General features: G+C 47.8%; 1 protein-coding gene and 1 non-coding gene across 2 annotated transcripts in view; both read right to left on the bottom strand.

The window, feature by feature from the left end:
- Positions 1-7,216, bottom strand: part of ASAP3 (ArfGAP with SH3 domain, ankyrin repeat and PH domain 3) — a 50,288-nt gene extending 43,072 nt beyond the window's left edge. The window contains 1 exon segment of the mRNA XM_058718669.1: positions 6,804-7,216. Within this exon segment, the coding sequence (XP_058574652.1) occupies positions 6,804-6,932 (129 nt within the window). The 5' untranslated portion in view covers positions 6,933-7,216.
- Positions 7,217-18,093: 10,877 nt separating this feature from the next.
- TRNAK-CUU (transfer RNA lysine (anticodon CUU)) lies at positions 18,094-18,166 on the bottom strand. The gene has a single exon. It is a non-coding gene; the product is annotated as a tRNA-Lys (tRNA).
- Between the last annotated feature and the right edge of the window lie 6,755 nt (positions 18,167-24,921).

The raw sequence follows: 24,921 nt of genomic DNA, 5'->3' as shown, positions 1-24,921 counted from the left end.
GCTATCAGGGCCTACAAGCTTGAGTATGATCTAGCCCCTGCCTGCCTTCCCAAACCCATCTGGTCTTGCCCTTCCCATCTGCCCATCGCTATGCTTCTACCCTCTGACCTTCTTCAGTGTCACAGATACTTTAGGTTCCTTCCTGCCTCAGGGCCTTTGCTTAAGCTCTTCCCTCCATCTGGAGCACCCTCACACCACTATTCTCTATTAATGCTCCTTCTTAGTTTTCTTCTTTGACTTATTTGTTAGCCAACCAATATTTTCTGAGCACCTACTCTGGTGTTATGGTAAATACTAGGGGTATAGTGGTGAGATTAAATTCTATTCTCATGGAAGTCAAAGTCTAGTGAGAAACCAGATTTTATTTTTTTATTAAAAAAATTTAATGATGGGGCGCCTGGGTGGCGCAGTCGGTTAAGCGTCCGACTTCAGCCAGGTCACGATCTCGCGGTCCGTGAGTTCGAGCCCCGCGTCAGGCTCTGGGCTGATGGCTCGGAGCCTGGAGCCTGTTTCCGATTCTGTGTCTCCCTCTCTCTCTGCCCCTCCCCCGTTCATGCTCTGTCTCTCTCTGTCCCAAAAATAAATAAAAAACGTTGAAAAAAAAAAATTTAAAAAAAAAAAAAATTTAATGTTTATTTGTTTATTTTGAGAGAGAGAGAGAGAGAGAGACAGTGTGAGTGGGGGAGGGGCAGAGAGAGAGAGGGAGAGAGAGAATCCCAAGCAGGCTCCACACTGTCAGCACAGAGCCTGATGTGGGGCTTGAACTCATGAAACCATGAGATCATGACCCGAGCCAAGATCAGAGTTGGACACTTAACCAACTGAGGCACCCAGGTGCCCCAAGAAACCAAATTTTAATAAATGATTATACAAATAAATACAAAATATACCTATGAGGTGTGCTGCAAAGGAGAGAGATCCAGTGCTATCAGGAGAATTGAGCTTGAATAAAAGCAGAGAAACAAATTAGGAGGCCACTGCAGCACGCCAGGGGAGAGGAGGCGGTGGTCTGGACTAGGGTGGGGATGTAGGGAAGTGGGTGGGCTCCAGAGACGCTTATGGAACTTGTGATCCTTGGTGATGAAGGATGTATGTGGAGGTACAAGGTTTCTGGCCGGCGTAACAGAATAGAGGGAGGTACCACTCACAGAGGAGGGGATACCGGAAGGGCCAGCCTGCGGGGAAAGTCACGAGTGTGGTTTTGGACATACTGAGATGTCTAAGTGAAACAGCCAAGTGGGCACCTGAACGTGAGGATCTGGGCTGGATATACAGATGTGTGAGTCGCCTAAAGATGAGAGAGGGCTGAAGCCATGGATGTGGATGAGATGGGCTAGGGAGGGGCTAGGACCTCGGACCAAACCTCAAGGAAGGCCTTGACCAGGAGGATGAGCCGTCATGCCACTTATCACAATGTGCAATTATTTATTTGTTTGTTAATCCGTTGACTACCTGTCTTCCCCCAGAAGACCGTAAGCTCAACAGGGCAAAGACCTACATCTCTTTTTATAAGCAACGTGTCTACCCAGTGCCTAATACGGGGCCCGCAATGGAGCAGTCCCCAGGTACTTCACTGGCCGCTGTGTCCCTCAGCAGGGCTGGCCTCATCCATTCCCTGGAAAACATGATTGGGTCCATTGGTCGCCACTGTCCAACAAAAAGCCCAAGTGACGAACTGGCATTCACGGCCTTCTGAGTCATGCTACACCCTTTAGCCCTCTGTCTTTTTAAGTCCACTAAACCTGAGCTTTCCAAACTGGGGTTCATCTGCCCCTGGATAACCAAGTAGGCAGAAAACAAGATGAGCACAGCGCCTCTCCCTGGATCCTCGATTGTGCCAAACGAAGCACCATTGCCATGGATACATGGGGGATGGGGACTCTCCAGGCTCTGCCCCTCTTCTCTGAGAAGTGTTCCATCCACAGTACAAGTCTCTGTAGACACGCATACACCGCCTGAGTCTATCTTTCCATGACCTCTGCTGATGAAACCAGGGGTGGAAACCCACTTCTAGAACCAATCCAGAAGCTGAGCTGGGCCGTCAAGCTCTCCTCCAGGAACGGGGAAGTGGGACACAAGACTGGCTTGGTTACCTTCAGAGGCTAGACCACTGAGGTCACGTGGGTGTGGGGGCTGAAGCCACCTGTCTTCCCCAGAAGACTGTGCGATACCCTTCGGGGCCTGTGTGATGACAAGTGAGCAAAAGCAGTATTCAGATGTGCAGGAAGAAAGAGAGGCAAGAGAACCAAAATGATGTTCTGACAGCTTTCCGGCCTCCAGTGAGGCCCTGGCGAGGTCCACGTTTACTTATACCTTTTCAGTCCCATGAGGCACCTCTGAGTCCTTAAAACAAATTTCCCTTCAACAGAAACAGCTTGAGAGGCTTTATGTTTCCTGCAAACAAACAATCGCTAAGATTGCATAATTTTAATTATTTTTTGTCAAACAAATAAAGACACGTGATGGAGCACCATGTAAAAGTCACAAGAGTATTAAGAATCAGCAACGAGGGGGCCCCTGGGTGGCTCAGTCGGTTGAGTACAACTTGGTTTCCGCTCAGGTCACGATCCCAGGGTCGTGGGATCGAGCCCCGCATCGGGCTCTGCACTGATCATGGAGCCTGCTTAAGCTTAAGACTCTCTCTCTCTCTCTCTCTCTCTCTCTCTCTCTCTCTCTCTCTCTCTCTCTGACTCTGACTCTCTCTCTCTCTCTCTCTCCCCTGCCCCATCCTCTCACTCACTCTCTCAAATAAATAAAATGAAAAAAAAAATCAAAAGGAAAAAAAAAAGAATCAGCAATGTTCTTTCTAGAACAAGATTCCAAAAAAGCAAAGTCACAAAGGAAAAGACAGATCTGACTCCAATAAAACTGAAAACTATGTAATATAAGACATGATACTTGGAACCTGCTTCGGATTCTGTGTCTCCCTCTCTCTCCCCCACTCACGCCCTGCCTCTCTCTCTCCCTCTCTCTCTCTCTCTCTCAAACAAAACAAAACAAAAGACATGATACTAATTGAGGTAAACATTCCTCGTAACCACCATCCCCTTATAATAATGTGTTTTCTCTGAGGACGTACGTTGGGAAGCACACACATTTCCACAGCAATTACCTCCGGGGAGGGTATAAGGATTGTGAGGCGTGGTCAGAGGTGGCTTTTGCCTTTTCTGTTATCTTTTTAAATTTTTTAATTAAAAATTAACTATATGTTAACTATATGTTAACTATACTGGAATTAAAATTTTTAACTTCATAAAAATTATGTCCTTTGTGCAATTAAAACTCCCTTAACCTTCAAATAAACATATGAAACACAAGTCTTGGCAGATCTATTTGCGGAAGACTGCTTTATCCAAGATCTAATAGGAAAAATAAGTTCACTAGTAGTTTGAGATGCACAATATAGCATGAATTCTCAGCACTGGTCAAAACAGTTTACTTGGTTCCTGAATATGCTTTCTTTCCACCAGTCTCCAAATTCACTCACTTATGCTCTCCACTGAATGATGGAGTTCTTCCATCCTTCAAGACCCATCTGGAAGTCACCTCCTCCAGGAAGCTCTCCCTGACGACACCAGTCCTCACTGTTCTCTCGCTCCCCACCCCACTGGCCTCTCTGTACCTTTCTCTGGGCATTCAGGATAGACTCCTGGGATTCCTACTGATCTCCCTAAGATAGGCTACATCTCCACAATCAGCCAGCAAACCAGGGTAGCATCTTTATGTCCCTGGTGCCTAGCCCAGAGATGGCACGGGGAACTGGACAGAGAACAGACTCAGAGTCAGACGGACCCACTATGTGACACGAGACAACTGCCTTAACCTTCTCGGGCCCACTTTCACCTGTGGTATTGTGACCACCAATAAGATGATGGCTGTAAAGGGGCCCCGAACAGGAAAGAAGTGGTTGACAGAATGATCATCTGTCTTAACACTCCCTCACATTTGTATAGTGTTTCACAATTAAAAACAAAAAACTTTTGGGGCGCCTGGGTGGCTCAGTCGGTTGAGCATCTGACTTCAGCTCAGGTCATGATCTAACGGTTCATGAGTTCAAGCCCTGTCTCGGGCTCACTACGGTCAGCGCAGAGCTCACTTTGGATCCTCTGTCCCCCTCTCTCTCTGCCCCGCTCCTGCTCGAGCTCTCTCTCTCAAAAAGAAATGAATGTTAAAAAAACAAAACAAAACTTTAACAACCTAGAGAGGTAAACAAGGAGGGATTATTAACCCATTTTAAGGGTGGGATAACTGAGGCTCAGAGAAGTTACATAGGGAGAACAGGCAGTTGGGCTTTAGAAGGAAATAGAATCGGAACAGGGGTTAGAATATTTGGGTGCCAATGACAATTCTTTTATTACCCAGAGATGGGAGCTTAGACGAGTCTCTTGTACTCTCTGGACATCAGTTTCCCCAACTTCAATGAGAGTTCCTAGGCGATTTCTATCTTAAAGGGTTGCTCAATGCTGACATTCCAGTTTTCAGTGGCCTGCCCAGGGTCCTTCCTAGTTGGACTGCAAAAAAAGGGGCTGCAAGTCTCAGGAAAGAGTCTCCAGTTACTCCCAGGAAACCAGTGGGGACTGGAAGCCTTGCTTTAAGAATCTGTTGCATTTTAATTCAGCCAAAGGGAACCTCAAGCCTGGGTGTGGGTTAGTCATGCCCAGGATGGGGGTAGGGGTGGAATGGAGGGAGATGGAGTGGAGGGTGGAGGTGGGCAGATGCCCGCATCAAACTGCATGTAACTATAAACATGAATGCAAAATCAAACAGGAAACCTCAGCAGAGTCCAATCCAAAGGTCAGATTCTAACCTTTTTGGACACCGAAATGCTGAAGAGAAAAGCTGTGTTTGGGTGCCCCAGCCTTCCTGCTGCAAAAACAAATGCTTGCAGGAAACCAACTTGACAATAAATTATATAGTTAAAAAAAATTAAATAAATAATAAAAACAAACAAACAAAAATGCTTGCATGCATCAAACCAAAGTCCTGAAGGCAAAGGAGGCCAGATTTTTGTCTGGCCTGAACCGGGGCAAAGCTGAGCTCTGACCAGAGCCTATTAGAGTCTCCAGACCCCTTCCAAGAGTTTCCCCCCCACCCCCCACGACCTCCGGCCCAGCACACACAAGTGCTGACACACACCGAGCCAGGCAGGGCCAGATGCACAGGGATAAATGGGCATTTCTGTCCCTGGAGAAAGGTTGATAGTACAGCCCCTTCTCCTGCTCCAGCTCAGATTTAACATTTTAATGAAGAACCCAGAGAGGAGGGAGAGCTGTGAAAGCCCTAAGGGTACCAATGGCACTTAAGTCTTCCAGGTCTTGACATGGGAGGCTGTGAAGACAAACTTCGGGAAGGTCTCTCCCCTCGAGATGACAGTTTCCCTGTGAACCTCCCAGAAAAACAGAATCCACATTCATAGGCAGTGGACTCTAAGTTACTGGTTCTGCCCAAGGAAAAAAGCCAAAAACTCACTGGCTTCTTCTTATTTTAATTAAAGCCTGTAACCCTACTAGGTACAGAGCACTAGGTGAGGCCCTGCAAGAGAAATGAGGACAAAAGGGACCCAGTCACTGTCTAAAAAGGTCCATCAACTAACCTGATAGTCATTCCATTCATCAAGACGCATGCTTTATACACACTGACTCATGTAATACCAGAGCCCTGTGAGGTAAACATTATTATCCCATTTTATAGATGCCAAAAGTGAGGCTCAAAGAGATCAGGTCACATACCCAAGCTCGCACAACTGGCAAACTGCAGGGCCAGAATTTGCAGGTCTGCCTCCTGCAAAGTCAATGCTCTTTCCACAATCCTCTATCACCCCTGCAAAGAGATGCACGCAGATTCTGGGATAGGAGTTCAGCCTGCCAGGCAGAGGAGGAGAAGGAGATATTCCTCAGGACAGTGGCCCAGGGTATTATGAACTATTGAGCTTTGTATCTGCCACACAGTAGGTGCTCAATACTCTTAAGGTGAAGGATGGGAGATGAGAGCCCCTGCTGAGGTCCAAAATGCCATCCAGTTTGGGGCATCCTCTGAAAGGGAACTGCAAAACTACATTATTCTCCCTTGGCCCAAAGCCACAGGGTGTCTGCCCTAGAATAGTCCCTGCAGAGGAGGCCCAGGAAAGTGCAGCAAGCAGGTCCAGAAAGAGGAAGGAACTCCAGAAGGACGGGAATGGGGTGGGGCAGCCTGCAAGGGCGAAAGAAAAGGCCTGGGACGCGTTGCTGGGAAAGACAAAGAGGAAAGGGGAGGGGAGGGGAGACTACAAACTTGCCAACAGCCTGGCCAAGGTGAACCCCGGCTCCTGGCGCCTTCTCATTCGCATTCATTCCACAAGCGCCGGCCAAATCTCAGAACCAGCAGCCAGGAGGAGGTGGCCTCCCTGCAGCCGGGGAGAAGTTCAGGACTGAGGCGGGAAGGCCTCTTTCCCAGAAGGGGAGTGACTGGGGGAACAAATCTGTGGGGCTCCAAAGATGAAAACGCAAACAGATGCAGTGAGGCGCTGAGCAAACACGAGACGGGACCGACCAACAAGAGCACTGGGGTTATGACCCTGACCTGTGAAGTCCTTCATCGAGTTGAACTCAAGGCCCCCCCCCCCCACCACAAACGGTCCCTCGGGCCCTCCCGCGGACTCAACGGGGAGGGCGCAGATGTTTGAGATGCACCCGATTCTCACAGATCTAGAGAGGGGTCAGGTTTCCGGGGAGGGGTAAGGGCCATCGAAGCGCCGGTCACGCCGGTGAAGGTCAAGGAGAGGCCCTGCCGGGACCCCCGACCCCGCCCGCCCAGGGCCCCCTCACCTCCTCCCGTGCCAGTGCAGCCCCCCGGCACCGGAGCATCTTGGCGGTAAAGGCGGCGGCCCCGGCCGGGGAGCTGAGGTCCTCCGCGGTGACGGCCAAGAACTCGGCGACGCTGAGCTGCTCGGGCATGGCGGGCGCGGGGTGGGGGCGCCGGGACTGCCGGAGCGGGGCGCGGGGGGCGCTCGCTGCACCGCGCTGGGCCGACCTCACAGCCAGCCGCGAGCACCGTCGGGGCCTCCGCACGCCCCGCCCCCTCCGCCCCGCCCCGCCCCGCCCCGCCCCCGACTGCCTTCGACCGGCACCGCCGGTTCGCCTCGCGTCCTGGGAGCCCGGAGCTTCCCCACCTCGCCCGCCTTTCGGCTCCGCCCCCGGCCTTCCAACCTCTCCCCACCGACCTTAACCAGGACAGCGCGGCCCTAGCCCCTCGCTGGGCTCCCCAGCCCCTACCCCGGCCCCTCACTAGCCTCCCCAATCCCTCCCCCAGGCCTCCTAGACCCAGAGCTCCGCCCCTGGCTCACTGCCCCGCCCCCGGCCCCTGGCCGGGCTCCACAGCCCCGCCTCCAGTCCTATTAGCCCTAGAGCTCCGCCTCTTGCCGGGCTCCCTAGCCCCTCCCCCAGGCCTCACAGCCCCTGAGAGCTCGGTTCCCGACTCACTGCCCCGCCCCCGGCCCCCCCGCCGGGCTCCCCAGCCCCGCCCCCAGGCCGCCTGGCCCAGGAGCTCCGCCCCTCGCCCGGCTCCTCGGCCCCGCCCCCAGGCCACCCAGGCCGAGAGCTCCTCCCCTAACTCACTAACCCCGCCCCAGCCTCCCTGGAAGCTCAGCCGCATCTGTCTCCCGGCCCCTCTGCAGCTACTCCCCCTTTCATCCCTCTCTTGGGCCTCCCAAGTTGCCTCCCTCCCACCCCCTCCGCGCCCCCCGCTTCGTGAGCCTTTCATCTACCTCTCCTCTCCTATGGGTTCGTTCCCAGCCCCCTTGACCTCGCCCCTTCAGCCTTACCCCGACTCAGGCCCCCATCTCTCCCCCGAGGCCCACCCGGTCTCGGCGCCCCCCTTCCGCTCCCAATTGCACCATCCCTCCCTTGCTTCGTACACTCAGCTCTCAGCCTCGGCTCTGAGCCGCACCTCCCTCCTCCCTCCCCCCCCCCCCCCCCCCCCCACTCCCCGCCTTGGCTTTTGGCCCCTGCGGAGTCTATGTGGCTCGGTGCCTTTGGGTAGCTGTGTGATTTGGGGGAAAGTACATTCCTTCTTGGAACCTCAGTTTCCTTGTCTGCAAGGTGAGAAGCCTGCTGCCCACTTAACGGTGATGTTGCAAGGAAAGAACCTAACCCTTGCGTGTACTCAGTAAGCGCTCTGCAACCCGCTCCCCCTTTCCCGATCCTCTCGCTGCACCCTCATTCTTCCTGGGCTCAGTATGGTGCCTTCCCCTCCGGAACCCAGCTCACTGTCCTTACCAGGCTGAAGACTGCCACTCCTCCCCCACTATTAACCCTTGCCTCTTAGAAACCATCTATGTCCTTGGGTGGATGAGAGATGAGGTTCAGAAATCTACTTAGGTTTCGTTCTGGAGCCTGAAGTCCTACGGAAAAGATTTCTTCAGGTAAAAAATCGGGGAAGCAACAATATTGCCAATATTCCAAAGCCAATAGCTTTGGAATTTGATAGATCTAAGTTCCAATCCTGGTGCTGCTGTTGACCAGCTGTGTGCAGCTGAGCAAATGGCTTGCTTCTCTAAACCTGAATCTTCTACTCTTCAAATGGCCTAATAATATTTTACTCCACAAGGTGAGTGAAAGTATTACATGCTTTACCTGGGGGGAGGGGGACTACAAAGATATACACTAAGATATTACCTGCTGAGGACATTATGAGTAATTTTTCTTCTTTGGCTAATCTGTATATCCTAACTTTTCTGTAAGGAGCATATGCTACTTGCGTAATAGAATTTAAAGTTGAAACAATGTGTACAGTCTGGTGGAGGAGATAGGACAAATATGCGGTGAAATACAACTCTTATTCACCCCCAGTCACCTTTCAACTCACTCCAGTCAGTTTTCAGCCAGAACTCCTACAGAGTTATTTCAAGGTCAACTAGGATCTCTCTCTTAAAATGCAACAGGCCCTTTTCTTAACTTCTAGGAGCATTTTGTACTGTTAGCCACGCTGTCCTTCTTGAAACACTTTTTTCTTTTGAATTCTGAGACGATTATTTTCCATGGTGGTCTTTCTCCCTCTCTGGCTGTTCCATCTCAGGGCCCTTTCCAAGATGGTCTTCCTCTGCATGTATCTTAACTGCTGGGATCCTTGGGAGCTCTCTGCTAGACCCTTTGTTCTTCTCACTCTACCCAGGCTTCCTGGACACTTTTGTCCATCCCTACCAGCTTCCTTCATACCATTAATGTTGACGCCTTCTGTGTTAGTTTCCTATTGCTGCTGCTGTAACAAATCGCTGCAAACAACACACATTTATTCTCTTACAGTTCAGGAGGTCAAAACTCTGAAATGAGTTTCGTTGCGCTGAAACCAAAGCACAGCAAGGCCGCACTCCCTCCGGAGGCTCTAGGTGGGCATCCATTTCTTTGCGTTTCCCAGTTTTTAGAACTGCGTTTCTCACATCCTTTGGCCTCTAGCGGACTTCCTCCATCTTCAAGGGCATCTTGTCTCTGTGTCATATCCTATTGCTTTCTTTTCTATGGTCAGATTTCCCTCAGTCTCCATTTTATACGCACATTTGTGATTATATTTAGGGCTCGTCCAGATAATCCAGGATAATTTCTCCAGCTCAGGATCGTTAAATTAATCACGTCTGCAAAATTCCTTCTGGCATAGGAGATAACATTTACATGTTCCAGGAATTAGGACCTGGATATCTTTAGGGGCTATTATTGAGCCCACCACATCTTCCAAGGCTCTCTCTCCACGTTGGACCCTTTTCTGGCTTAAGATCTATGTATGCAACTGCCTATGGGATGGTTCCACATGCTTATATCACAGGCAGACCTCTCAAACTCTACATGTCTAAAACTGAACTTGCCATCTTGTAACCTGCCCTCAGATCTGGCTTCTTCTCTGTCCCTGTCTTAGTGAAAGGTACCACCATGCACCCTCTCGGGGTCATCCTCCCCGTCTCCTTCCACCAATTTCCACTCAATCAAATCTTATCACTGCCTCCTAATGTCTCACACATGTGGCCACCTTCTCTGGGCTAACCCCAGTCCAGTCCATACCACCGCTCGTCTCCTTACGGGTCTGCCTGCCCCCAGTCTTACAGGTCTGATCTGATACTACCCTGCTTAGAGCTCTTCAATGGTCCCATTGCTCTCTGGATGAAGTCCAGCTTTTTTTTTTTGCATGGCTAGCTGCTCCTGGCTTATCTCTCACCACCCCATCCCTGATACGATCTGAGCCCTCTTGATATTCTTCCTGCTGACCCATAACACCCCCTGACCTCCTTTCAACTGCCCAAATTCAATGTCACTTCCTTCAGGAAGCCTTCCCCAATGTCCTTCTAGGCACTCCTACAGACCCTGGTATCCCCTGCTACAGCAGTTCTCACTGTGGACTGTAACCACCTGTTTGCTGATCTGGGCCTCTGGCCTACCTATTTATTTATCCAGAACTTACTATGTACCGGTCACAATGCCAAGGACTATACAAGTAATAGTTAACTCAATACTCCCAACAACCCAGTGAGGCAGGTAACATTATTCTTGCTATCTCTGTGTCACAGGTGGGAAAGCTAAAGCTTAGAGAGGTTAATTGGTATAAAATCAGAATGAACAAGTAATATAACCAAGATTCCAACCCAACCCAGGTCTGCATGAGTTTGTTTTTTGTTTTGTTTTATTATTAATCACCAAACTATGTTACCTAACTTAAAAACATTGCCTCTTGGGGGTGCTTGGGTGGCTCAGTCGATTAAGCGCCCGACTCTTGGTTTTGACTCAGGTCATGATCTCATGGTTGGTGACATGGAGCCCTACATGGGGCTCCATGCCGACAGCATGGAGCCTGCTGGGGTTGGTCTCTCTCCCTCTCTCTCTGTCCCTCCCATGCTTATGCGCTCTCTTGCTCTATCCCAAAATAAATAAATAAAACTTAAAAATATACGACAGAATACTGTCGTAATATCTTTCAGGCTAACAAATTCCTTCCTGTTTTGTGAAGCAACTACTTCAATGTCAAATCCTCTATCAGATACTCAAACTGAGAGACACGTGCTACTATGGTGGCCCCCTTTCTGAAGCATAAGTTTTATTTCAAGACTTTGGGGAGGAAACGAAATGACAAACATTAAGTAAATTACAGTATTTGGGGGAAAATAAGACAAACCCAGGGCTGTGTCAGCATAAATTACACAATTTGGGGGAATTTCCAGAGAAAACATGTGCCTTCAAGGAAATTTCCAGTTGCTTCAAGTTGTTTACCAGACCACCCTACATAAACACTCACTTTACTAGGACTATTCAAGGGAAGCGTTTGAGGCACACTCCTTATGAAATAGCTGTCTCAAGGTTCCTGGACCAGCCTGGGCAAATCTGACTCTCCAGAATTTACTCGTTCACTCAACATTCATCAAGCAATTCTAGGTGTATTCCTGAGCGGAAAATGAGGAATGGGGAAGCTGTGGCTACAACGATGGGCAAGATATGGAGCAGTTCTCAAGGAACTTGTACTCAAATAATCAGAAGATGCAACGTGTAAAGGCCCTTGAAGAGGTGCTCTGAGGGGCGCCTGGGGGGCTCAGTCGGTCGAGCGCCCGACTTCGGCTCAGGTCATGATCTCACGGTTTGTGAGTTCGAGCCCCGCGTCGGGCTCCGTGCTGACAGCTCAGAGCCTGGAGCCTGCTTCGGATTCTGCGTCTCCCTCTCTCTCTGCCCCTTCCCTGCTCATGCTCTGTCTCTCAAAAATGAATAAACATTAAAAAAAAAAAAAAAAAAAGGGGCGCCTGGGTGGCGCAGTCGGTTAAGCGTCCGACTTCAGCCAGGTCACGATCTCGCGGTGCGTGAGTTCGAGCCCCGCGTCAGCTCTGGGCTGATGGCTCGGAGCCTGGAGCCTGTTTCCGATTCTGTGTCTCCCTCTCTCTCTGCCCCTCCCCCGTTCATGCTCTGTCTTTCTCTGTCCCAAAAATAAATTAAAAAACGTTGAAAAAAAAATTAAAAAAAAAAAAGAGGTGCTCTGAGAATTAGGGGTGGGGGAGGGGAAAAGAGAGACTTTCCACGTGTGGCTCAGGGAAGCTGGGGAGGCTTCAGAGAAGAAAGGGCACCTGAGCTGAGCCCCGAAGGATCTGAGGGAGCTGGGGACAGAATGAGCAAAGACAGGGAAGAAAGACAATACAGAAAATCCACTCCCATCAGCACAGACACTTGCCTCAACAGCTCACATGATAAAACATTTCCTCTTGACTTCTCCCTCCAGCTACTGCCCCATTTCTCTGCTCCCCTTTGCAGCTGAAGTCATTGAAAGTCACTGCTGTATTCACCGTATCCAATTCCTCTCCTCCAATATTTTTCTTTCCGGTAAAATAACTTCGATCGATTTCGGCTCGCAGGCAAATTGCATCTATCAAAGGGAGAGCCCAGGATATTGCTGGGATTGAGTGGTGGGGAGGGTGAGAGACGAGCTCAGGGAGGCCCAGAAGCATGCGCCGCGGAGCCACAGGGGACAGAAGTAGGAGTTCTGGAGAGAGGCCTGAACTTCAATATTCTCTTACATTCCCCCTGATCAGAATCTTGCCCCCACCAGCCACTGCAGCTGCTCTCATTAAGGTCACTGCTACACCCCTTATATTGCTGAGCCCAATGGTCAGTGCTCAGTTCTCACCCTGCGTGGCCTCCAGAAGCTTCCTTGTGCCTTCTTATGCTACTTTCTTCCTTTGGCCTTCAGGACACCACACTGTCTTGATTTTCTTCCTCCCTCACTGGTGACTTCTTCTTGATCTCCTATGTATGTCAGTTCTTCCTGTTCTTTCTGGTTTCTTAACACTGAGGACCCTGGTCCTTGGTCACCTCCTCGCCTATGTGTGCTTAGGCCCTTGATGATCCCACCTCATCCCGTGACTTTAAATACCATTTAGATCCTGATGATTCCCAAACTTGTAACGCCAGCCTGGGCCTCTCTCCTGAACTTCAGCCTCTTCTATCCATCTGCCTCCTTGAAGATCCTGGAAGTCAGATGGGGCATCTTGAACTTAACGTATCTAAAGCTGAACTTCAGATTTCCCTCCCCAAACCTCCTTCCCCACATCGAGACATCTGTTGGATCTATACCCCAAATCGATTCCAAATCCACCACTCCTCACCACTTCACTGCTACCAGCCTGATTTAAGCCATATCATCTCGTGCCTGGATGACTTCAGGAACCTTCTGATTGGTCTCTCAGCTTCCACCCTTGCTCCTCTATAGTCTACTCTCAACAGAGAAGCAAGTGATCCTTTAAAATATCATGTCAGAATACAAAATGTCATGTCATTTCACTGCTTAAAACCCTCGAATGGCTCCCCATTTCACTCAGACTAAAAGCCAAGTTTCCACATGGCCTGCAAGGCACACTGACTTCCTTGTTCTCTGAACATACTAGGCATACTCTTGCCACAGGACCTTTGCACTGGCTGCTCCCCCTGCCTAGAATGCTCTTTCCACAGATATGCACGTGGTCAACTCCTTCACTTTTTTCCAGTCTTAGCTCAACTGTCACCACCTTGATGATGCTTATCCTGACCATCTCATTTAAAACTGCAACCACCTGTCTCTTGCCATACTCTCCGTCACCCTTACCCTGCTCTATTTTTTCCTATTTAGCATTTACGCCTTTTAACATGCTGCTTTTCTTATTTGTCTTATTTTTTTTATTGTTTGCTCCCTCCATTAGAATATAAGTTCTCTGAAAGAAGGGACTTCCTTTCCTTATTAGAGCTTGGTTATGTACCCAGGCTTTGGAACCAGACTGCCTGGGTTTGAATCCTGGCTTTGCTATCTACCTTGGGTAAATTGTTTAATCTCTGTGGGCCTCAGTTTCCTCATCTGTAATATGGGGGAATAATGGTATCTCCCTCATAATGTTATAGAAATGATTAAATGAGGTGCTGGATGGAAAGGATTTGGCAATGTTAACTATTGTCCCCACATCTGGTCCATAGTAGGCATGCAGTAAATATTTGCTGGATCCAGTAGGTGTTATTATTCCTGTTTACTGATGCCCAAAATTACACCAGTGAGTGGCAGGGACAGAATTAGAATCCAGGTTTATCTAATGTCAAAATCCCTGTTTCTTCTGCTCTACAATCTACCTTCTGAAGATTCGAGGCTGAGCTCCAGGGAGTAGAGAATTCACGTTTCATGTCGTGGGATGAGATGAGACCAAAGACCAGAAGTGAAAACGAGGATTGCCGAGGGAAAATGGATGCAAAAGGGACTCCCCCACCGCCCCCTGCCTCAAGATCAAGTCTGCACTCTTTTGCAAGACCACAAGCCCCTTCCCCTCTAGCCACATCTGCTTCTTCAATCCTCTCTTTCAGGAGAAGAAAACTGACCTCTGCCCAATTCCTAAGGCCACCAGACCGCCACCTCTCTGCTCACGCTCTGGCTGTTACTTTTCCCTGCACTATTCTTCCAGTTTCTTTGCCTGGCCGTTTGCTCTTCATTCTCGTGACCCAGATGTCACAGATATCACTGCCTTAGGAAGCCTTCCCTGAGGCTGTGAGATGGTTTGGTGCCCTTCCCATAGGCTCCCGAGCTTTCTCATTACGTTTCATGTTTCCATGTTTTCCCCCTCACTTCCTGCGTGTGCACGTGTGTGTGTGTGTGTGTGTGTGTGTGTGTGTGTGTGTGTGAGGACCCACTCCCACCCTTTGCCAGACTGTGAGCTCCATGATCCTGTGGTTTCAAGTTGTGCAAGATCTTTCCTACCCAGGAGTCCCACGAGAGACTGGAAAGCACTCAAGAATCAAGAGCAGCTGCTCTCCAGGGCCAAATGGTCTTCATTTACGTATCCTCAGTTTGAGCTGCCAGTAGAGACTAATCTTAGACTCTCAACACGTAAACTCCCTTGGGAGAGAGACAGTTGGGGAGCCCCAGTCTGGATCAGAAGCTCACAAGCCTCCATGTTGTACAACCCCAGGGTTGTGAATTGTAGTCTACATCATGGCGCCCCTTAGAGTGGGGCAGTATACAGCCTGCACAGCTGGAAAGCTGGATAAAGTAGCCCTGGATGCCCATTAGGGTGAGCCAGGCTGCCTGCGAGCTGTGGGGGCCCACCAACACCCACAGAGTCCAAGCATAGCTGCAGGAACCTATGCCTGTGCACCCAGGGGCAATTTTCAGAGAAGGGTATGGACTAACCACACATACAAAAGTCTGTAGTTGTCATTAGAGTCCCAAAGGGTCCCCAAACCCACAAAAGGTTGAAAGCTCCTAAAGAAATATTTTGTGAGCACGTAAAAATATTCATATTAAAAGCGTATGTGTGGGAATTCATCTGCACAGTCGATCACCTCCTCTGTGCCTGAGAAGGAGGCTTGGGATGGGGCGGGTCTCCCACGACATGAACTGATAATGAAAATAGTGATAACGGTGCTTAGACTTGCTTCATATAGGTAATGAGTTAAGTCTGTTACATACGTGCCATAACCCATAGAACACTCTCAAAGGTAGGTACTATTATTATCCCCATTTTACAGAGTAGGAAATAAAACCGAGAGTAGTGAGGGACTTACCTGGGACGAGGAGACAAACACAAGCAATCTGGCTGTGAACCTGGGCGTCAGTCTTCCATGGCCTAGTTGAAAGCAGATCCAAGGCAGGGGGGAGGGGGTTTGTGCCGAGAAGTTCAAGTTTGACTTTGCCGAGTTCCTCATTAGAAGGGGAGGACGTCCAGGGGTCCGGGGCCCTCCAACAGTGTGCCCCTGCTCCGGCCAGGAAAGGCCCTCCTTTCGCTGAAGCCCTTCCAGGCACCCCCAAGTGAAAGCTGTCACCGTGGTCTAAAGTCCTCTCAAGCCTGGTGGGTACAAGCTTTGGAGACAGGCCTGGGCTTCAGTGCTGGCTGTACTCCTTATTCATTCCGGCGAGCCTCAGTTTCCCCACATGGAAAATGGAGATAATAATGCCTATGTCATGGGGCTGTTGTGAGGGTTAAAGGGAGCATGTTCGTGAGGTATGCACCGTAAGCACTCAGAAAATGGTGACGGATGTTATTGTCTTTGGTTGAAAAAAAGAAGACAGTTTTCTGCAGTCTCCTGAAGCTTTATCCCATAGCTCTGGAGGTCAGAAGCCTCAAATGGGTCTCACTGGGCTAAAATCAAGGTGTTGGCAAGACTGGGTTCCTTCTGGAGGCTCTGGTCATTGGATGCCCTGCCTTTCCAGCTTCTAGAGGCCGCCTGCATTCCTGGCTCGTGGCCCCTTCCTCCGTCCCCAGAGGCAGCAGTGCAACATCTTGAAGTCTCTCACTGACTCTGGCTCCGACTTTCCTCCCTCTGTCACTTATTAGGACCCTGTGATTATACTGGGCCCACCTGGATAATCCAGAACAAGCTCCCCATCTCAAGGTCAGCTGATTATCAGCCTCAACTCCGTCTGCAATCTTCGTTTCCCCTTGCCATGTAACATAACACAATCACAGGCTCTGGGGACTAGAACATGGACATCTTCGGGGACCATTATTTTGCCTGCTACAGTGGGCGAGCAGGAAAATGCTGCGAAACACCGGAATTTTGCACTGAGCGTACCTCTGTTCAAAAACCTACCACGGCCCCCCACTGCCTCCAGGATAAGGGCCAGGCCCTTCAGCCTTGCCTGCAAAGCTTTTCATGAACTGACCTCTATCCCACTTACGAACAGGCACTCTCTGGCCTCCGTGCCTCTGCTCTGCCTGAAAGGCTTTTTCTTCCATTTATTTATTTAAAAAATTTTTTAATGTTTCTTCATTTTTGAGAGAAAAAGCACGAGTGGGGGAGGGGCAGAGAGAGAGAGAGAAGGAGACACAGAATCCGAAGCAGGCTCCAGGCTCTGAGCTGTCACCACAAAGCCCGACACAGGCAGGGCTTAGACCCACGAACCGTGAGATCATGACCTGAGCCGAAGTCGGACGCTTAACTGATTGAGCCGCCCAGGTGCCCCGTTTCTTCCATTTATAATCCTTAAAGTCCTTCCATTCGTCGTGGCCAGGCTCACATGTCATCTCTTTCATGAAACCTTTTCAGAAGCCCCAGAACTCTCTCCCTCCCCCTGGCACTATCCTAAAATGTCTTGACCGGAGTTATTTGGCTTGTCCCACTCCGGTTGGTCCCCATCTGGCTGCGGGCAGGTGAGGCTCAGGGACCACAATAGCAATGGTCTGTGAGTCTCACACTTGAGATCCACACAGAATCACCTGGAGGGCTTGCTAAGACACAGGCTGCTGGGTCCAACACCCACGGTTTCGGATTCAGTAGTTCTGCGTGGAGCCTGGTAATCTGCATTTCTAACAAGTGCCCAGGTGATCCTGCTGCAGCTGGTCGGGGGAACACTCTTTGAGGACCACAGGCACAGAAGTCGAGGTGCTGGCGTGAGGCTAGACTTGGACTCAGATCTCAGCTCTGCCTCTCACTGTGTGACTTTAGATACACCCCCTGCCCTCTCTGAGCTGCTTTCTCATCTCTGAAAGGATTCATTCTTCCCACCTCCTGCCCCACTGGGTTGAAGTAAAGAGGACCAGGCTTAGGGCAGCACCAGGCGCCCTGCTGGTGCTGACTAAATGGCCTAGAGCTCTCCCTCTGCCAATTGCCCTCTCCCTGTGTTTTGACTTCCTAGTGGCTGCTCAATAGACACTTGGGTATTAGTTTCAGGGAAAACTGCTGACTTGAATTCTGATGCAAAATGCTGGCAAACTGAGAAGAGCTAAAACAGCCAAGCTGGGTATGTCTGGTCAGCGGAATGCTAATTACCTTCACACCGCGAGCATTTTCCCTCTGCGCCTCAGGACCACACGGTGCAATAACGATCATGTGTATCGTTGCAAGGGACAGCAGGTCAGCTGTTGCAAGTTTATGGTCATTTATCCAGCAAGTGTTTCCCCAGCACCTCTAAGGAGCCTGCCTGGTGGTGACTGGCCTGTCTCGGGGGATGCACTGCCCGGGGAAGAAGACTCCTTGTGGCCAGGACACTGCACTGCCTTCCAGCTTCCCCTCAGGACCTGTTCCCTTAGAACACCAAACACACACACACACACACACACACACACACACACATACACACACCATGCTTCCTTTGCTGCTCCTGGAGCAAGGTGGGTTTTTGTTTTGTTTTTTTAAGTAGGCTCCATGCCCAACATGGGGTTTGAACTCACGACCCTGAGATCAAGAGTCTCATGCTCTACCAACTGAGCCAGCCAGGCACTCCATGGAGCAAGGTGTCTTTTCACAACTTACATTTGCAGGACACAAGTCACGTTCTTCATGGGCAAAAGGCTGTGTCTTTGCTTTACAAGCATCTAGGATTGTACACAGAAAGGAAACATCCAAGGTTAGAATGGAACCCCCATAATGACTGTTAGGAGGCTGGGTCACCAGGTGGTTAAGATCATGAGCCTAGGAGCTTGGCTGACCCGATTCCAGTCCCATGCCATCACCAGGGCTGGGATTAGGGTGAAGCAGATGAGGGGCCCCTCTTCCTCCCCCTAAACTGCCTCACCCATCACAGCCTGTCCACCACTTCTGGTTGTGTGACCTCAGGCAAGTAACTTCACCTCTCTGAGCCGCACTGGGGATAATACCTATTCTATAAGGTTTTATGGAGATTAAATAAAACTTGGTTCCTAATGGTCTCAATAAAGGGTAATACTTTTCCTAAATTCGGCATTTGGCAGAGTGGCCACCAGAGGGCAGTGGTCCCCATGTTGGAAATAAAATAACCTTCCTGGTGATTAGTGATCCCTTTGAAGGAACACACCCGCGCGCGCGCGCACACACACACACGAACACGCACACGTGTTCGCGCGCATGCGTGTGAGTGCATGCACCAGGAGAGATGTGTGCTTTGATTGGGTCAACACAGCCCCACTGGCCAGCAGATACGCTGGGCATCCTGCTGGTCACCCATGGCTGTGGTCACTTGAAGATTGACTTAAGACTGACACCAGTGAATTAAGATTTACTAGGACACTGCATCCTACTCCCCCAGGATTAATGGAAGGATCAAGAGGCAAACAAAATGTATGAATATACATAACAAAATAGTATTGTCACACTGCTGAGCCTTGTTAGAAATTCTCCTTTAGAATCCCCAGGGAGGTCTGGTCTTCTCTCTTTGCTGTAATCTAGAACCCTTCAGGTGCCTCAAGAGCTGTGCTGCAGACACACCTACCAGGCCATGTGCATCCATGGAAAGAAGAAGCCAATTCTTAAAATAGGTCAATACTCTTGACAAGAAACGGTAGTTAGGATCCCACCCTGGCACAGGGTAGATGCTCAGTAAATGTCTGATAAATAAATGACCCTCGTCTAAGGACAGCACAGGAGTCGACTGCATTGGGTTGGGGACAGTCAGATCCTGGCTTTTTTCTCCCTCTTGTCTTATTGCTTTGTCCCGGTTCACCAGGATGATGTTGATTTGTAACAGTGATAGTAGGTATCTTGTTTCTAAGGTTTTACCATTAAATACGATATTTGCTATAAAATAGTAACTCCTGGGTCTTGTCATGTATCAGGTTTTTAATAATCATAAATGAGTGTTGAATTTTTCAAGCGCTTTTCTCATATCTGTGGAGATGGTTACATGGTTTTTTTCCTTTAATTGGTTAATGTAGTAATGTAGAAGAGCATATACATTGCTCTCTTTCCTTTTTTGCGGGCAGGCATTTATGTTATGCACTCGTGTCAAAACAGTAACCAGTACTGAATAGGCACCCAAATATTTGCTGAATGAATAAACGAGGAACAACAGATTCTTGGGGAAACTTCCCTCATGTAGCATTTCTTAATTTTTTATTATTTGAGGGAGAGAGAGAATCCCAAGCAGGCTCCACATTTAACATAGAGACTGATGTGGGGCTTGATAGCATGACCCTGGGATCATGCCCTAAGCCGAAATCAAGAATCAGACACTCAACCAACTGAGCCACCCAGGTACCCCCAAAAGTAGCATTTTTTTTTAATGTGCGTTTATTTTTGAGAGAGGGTCAGGGGGAAGGGGCAGAGAGAGAGGGAGCCACAGAATCTGAAACAGGCTCCAGGCTCTGAGCTGTAGGCACAGAGCCTGACAGGGGCTCGAGAACTCAGGAACCCTGAGTCATGACCTGAGCCAAAGTTGGACACCTAACCAACTGAGCCACCCAGGCACCCAGTAGCATTTCTATCTTGCATTCTGCACATGAGAACAGCTTGGAGTTTTGCAGCAAATGTGCAGATAACGTGTTTGCACTCCTGGGATCAGTCTAACTTGGCTATTATTTTTTTTTTTAAAGGCTCTATTTAATTGGCTAATTTTTGTTTAGGATTTGTGTCTCTATGTTTAAAAGAATTCCCCCTGCAATTTTCTTTTCTTGTATCGTCCTTTTCTGCTTTGGAGATCTAGGTTAACCTACCTATAAAAAAAAAAATTGGATGACTTCCCTTTGTCTCATTCTCTGAAACATGTACAGGTTCAAGATCAGGGTTCAATAAAACTTGCCTGTATGGGCGCCTAGGTGGCTCAGTCGGTTAAGCATGTGACTCTTGGTTTTGGCTCAGGTCATGGTTCGTGAGTTTGAGTCCCACATCGGGCTCCATGCTGACAGTGCGGAACCTGCTTGGGATTCTCTCTCTCCCTCTCTCTATGCCCCTCCCCCGCTCACTCTATCTCTCTCAGAATAATTAATGAATGAATTAATTTAAAAACTTTAAAAATGAAAAAAAAACCTGCCTATAAATCCATCTGGCTCTGGCATCAGTTTGGAGTCAGAACCTCTTGAACATCAATACAAGTTAATGATTTCTATTTCTTTTTGAGTCAATTTGGGTAAATTTATTATTTTCTAGAAACTTCTCCCTTTCACATACATTTTCAGCCTTGCCTCTCATTGGTTGCATTACCTGGAAACTCTTTGTTTTTTTAAAACAACTTTATTGAGGTATAGTTTACATAATATAAAATTCACCTGAGGTATCTGGGTCACTCAGTTGGTTAAATGTCCAATTCTTGATTTTGGCTCAGTTCATGATGTTGTGGTTAAGAGACTGAGCCCTATATCAGGCTCCATGCTGGGCATGAAGACCGTTTAAGATTCTGTCAACCTCTGTCTCTTCCCTGCTCGGGCTCGCTCTCTCTCTCTGTCTCTCTCTCAAAAAAAAATTTTTTTTAACCTATTTCAGGTGTACAATGAAATGATTTCTAGAAATTTTATCAAGTAACTACAACCATTACCATAAATCAGCTTTAGAACATTTTCATGCCCCCAATAAGATCCCTATGTCCTTTTGTAAAATAATAGCTTTATTGAGTTATAACTCATATACCATACAATTCACCTACTGAAAGTATACAATTCCGTGGTTTTTAGGATATTCATAGTTGTATGTCAATCACCATGTCAATTTCAGAGTGTTTTCATTACTCCCTCCCAATAAAACCCTGTACCCATTAGCAGTCACTCCCCTTCTCCCTTCCCCTTCTTCTAAAGTCTTAAGCAACCACTAAGTTACCCTCAGTCTCTATAGATTTACCTATTCTGGGCATTTCATATAAATGAAATCATATAATATGTGGCCATTTGTGTGTGGTTTCGTTCACTTATCATGTTTTCAAGGTTCATCCATGTTGTAGCACATGTCAGTACGTCATGTCTTTTTATTGCTTAAAAACATTCCATTATATGGATATACTATCGTTTATTTGTCCATTCATCAGTGGAGAGACATTTGGGTTGTTTCACTCTTGGGCTATTAGTGTAAATAATGCTGCTACAAACATCTGTGTGGTTTTTGTGTGGCCATACATATGTGTTCATTTCTCTTGGGTATATACCTAGAAGTGAAATTACTTGGGCTCCATGGTAGTTCTATGTTTAGTTTTCTGAGAAATTGCCAAACTGTTTTCAAAGTGGCCGTTGTATTTTACATTCCCACTAGCAGTATACAAGGGCTCCAAGTTCTCCACAGCACTTTTTTTTTTTTTTTCAACGTTTATTTATTTATTTTTGGGACAGAGAGAGACAGAGCATGAACGGGGGAGGGGCAGAGACAGAGGGAGACACAGAATCGGAAACAGGCTCCATGCTCCGAGCCATCAGCCCAGAGCCTGACGCGGGGCTCGAACTCACGGACCGCGAGATCGTGACCTGGCTGAAGTCGGACGCTTAACCGACTGCGCCACCCAGGCGCCCCTCCACAGCACTTTTAAAAAACAATTTTTAATGTTTATTCAATTATCTATTTATTTATTTGATGTTTGTTTATTTTTGAGAGAGAGACAAAGCATGAGTGAGGGAGGGGCAGAGAGAGAGGGAGACAGAATCCAAAGCAGGCTCCATGCCCCGAGCTGTCAGCCCAGAACCAGACACGGGGCTCGAACTCACCAACCATGAGATCATGACCTGAGCCCAAGTCGGAAGCCCAGCCGACTGAGCCACCCAGGTGCCCCAGTGTTTATTTTTGAAGGAGAGGGAGACAGAGCACGACAAGGGAGGGGCAGAGAAAGAGGGAGACACAGAGTCCAAAGCGGGCTCCAGGCCCGGAGTTGTTAGCACAAAGCCCAACGTGGCACTTGAACTCAAGAGCCATGAGATCATGACCTGAGCCAAACTCAGCAGCTTAACCGACTGAGCCACCCAGGCGCCCCTCCACAGCACTTTTTATTGTCTTGCTGGTTATCGCCATCCTAGTAGATAAAAGGCGATTATCTTGTCATTTTAAGATATTTATTTTAAGTGATTTCTACACCCAATGTGGGGCTTGAACTTACAACCCTGAGATCAAGAGTCTTATACTCTACTGACTGAACCAGCCAGGTGCCCCGATATCAATATCTCACGGTTTTGATTTGCATTTCCCTGATGGGTGGCTAATGTTGCTGAGATCTTTTCATGTGCTTTTTGGCCATTTGTATATCTTCTTTGGAGAAATGCTTATTCATAGCCTTTGACCTTTTTTTAATTGGGTTATTTATATTTTTACTATTGAGCTGTCTTTTTATTTATTTGGGTATTCTTTAATTTCTTCCAACAATGCGTTGTAGTTTCCAGAATATAAGTTTTGCACTTCTTTAGTATTAACCTTATTCTTTATTTCATTTTACGTGAGTGGGGAAGAGGCAGAGAGAGATGGAGAGAGAATTCTAAGCTGGCTGCATGCTGCCAGCACATGGCCTGATGCGGAGCTCGAACTCACAAAGCCACAAGATCATGGCCTGAGCCGAAACCAAGAGTCAAAAGCTTAACTAACCGAGCCACCCAGGCGCCCCTTGTTAACCTTATTCTTAACTGTTTTATTATTTTTGATGCTACTATAATTTAAATTGTTTACTTAATTTCATTTTTGGGGTTTTTCATTGCTAGTACATAAAATTACAACTGGTTATTGTATGTTGATTTTATATCCTACAACCTTACCGAACTCATTTATTAGTTTTATATTTTTTAATGGATTCCTTAGGATTTTCTATATACAAGATCATGTTATCTGCAAATAGAGCTAGTTTTTCTTACTTCCCATCTGCATGACTTTTATTTAATTTTCTTGCCTAATTGCCCTGGTTAGAACCTCCAGTATAATGCTGGATAGAAACAGAGGGAGTAGATCTCCTTATCTTGTTTCTGATCTAGGAGAGAAAGCATTCAGTATTTCACAATTGAGTATGATGCTAGCTGTGGATTTTTCATAGATGCCATTTATCAGGTTGAGAAAGTTCCCTTCTATCCTTAGTTTGTTGAGGTTTCTTTTTAAGTTTTTTATTTTAATTCTAGTATAGTTATTATATTAGTTTCAGTGTAGGAGTGTGTGTGTGTGTGTGTGTGTGTGTGTGTTTTCAATCATGAAGGGGTATGGAATTTTGTTAAATGTTTTTTCTGCATCTACTGAGATGATCATGTGGTTTTCATCCTTCATTCTACTGATATGATACATTACATTAGTTGATTTTCAGATTTTAAACCAGCCTTGCGTTTCTGGGATAAATCCCATGGCGTACAGTCCTTTTTACTTACACATTGCTAGATTTGGCTTGCTAGTATTTTGTTGAGAATTTTTGCAACTCTATTCAGAGGAGCCAATTGATGGATATTTAGATGTTTCCAGCTTGGGGCTATCATGAATAATGCTGCAATGAACACTCATGTGCAAGTCTTGTCTTTGCACGGACATATGTTTTCATTTCTCTTGAGTAGACACCTAAGGGTCACCATCACCAAGTCCTACGATAGTTTTAAGCTTATCTTTGTGCCAAAAATCCTTTCGAAAGTGGCTGTACCATTTTACATTCCCATGAGCAAAGTATGAGGGTTACCTGAGCATTCATTTAAGCTGTTTCTTCATCTGTAAAGTGGTGGCAACAAGAACACTGACTTTATGAAGTCAGAGATTATGTTGTGTGAAGGATTTAGCATGGTGCTGAGCCCAGACACACACAAAGCTCAATATGTGACATCTTTTTTTATGTTGTCTTTGCTAATGTCCCAGGCTTTCACCTCCTCCAGGAAGCCCTCCCTAATGACCACCCTCCTAACTCCTAAAACGCATATTACTGCAACCATCACATTATCTGTGACTATATTTTTATGCATTTGTGTCTCATGAACATCCTAGGGATGGGGACCATTCTTATTTACTTCTGTCTCCTCCGTGCCTAGCACATAGCAGGTATTCAATAACCCATAGATAACCATATCTATGTACAAAACATTAATGCTTACATGTTAGTGTCTAAGAAAACTCTATAAAAAAGACTCTTGAACTGGGCCTTAAGGAAGAAGCAGGCACCTGCTCAGCTGAAATGGAGGCAAGGGCATGCTGGGTGAAGTGAACAGTATGTATAAAGACTCAGCAGAGGAAAAACATGTTTTCAGGATCCAAGAAGTCCAGTGTGGCTATGGGTAGTGGGATGGAGTGGCCAGTGAGGTGAAAAGGGAGGGTAAGCCACTAGTAATGTTGTAAATGGACGTTCATGCCAAGTGAAGGGGCC

This window comes from Neofelis nebulosa, chromosome 2 (genome assembly GCF_028018385.1).
Source record: "Neofelis nebulosa isolate mNeoNeb1 chromosome 2, mNeoNeb1.pri, whole genome shotgun sequence".
Classification (NCBI taxonomy): domain Eukaryota; kingdom Metazoa; phylum Chordata; class Mammalia; order Carnivora; family Felidae; genus Neofelis; species Neofelis nebulosa.
The sequence above is the reverse complement of the archived record's forward strand: the minus strand, read 5'-3'. Positions and strand labels throughout refer to the sequence as shown.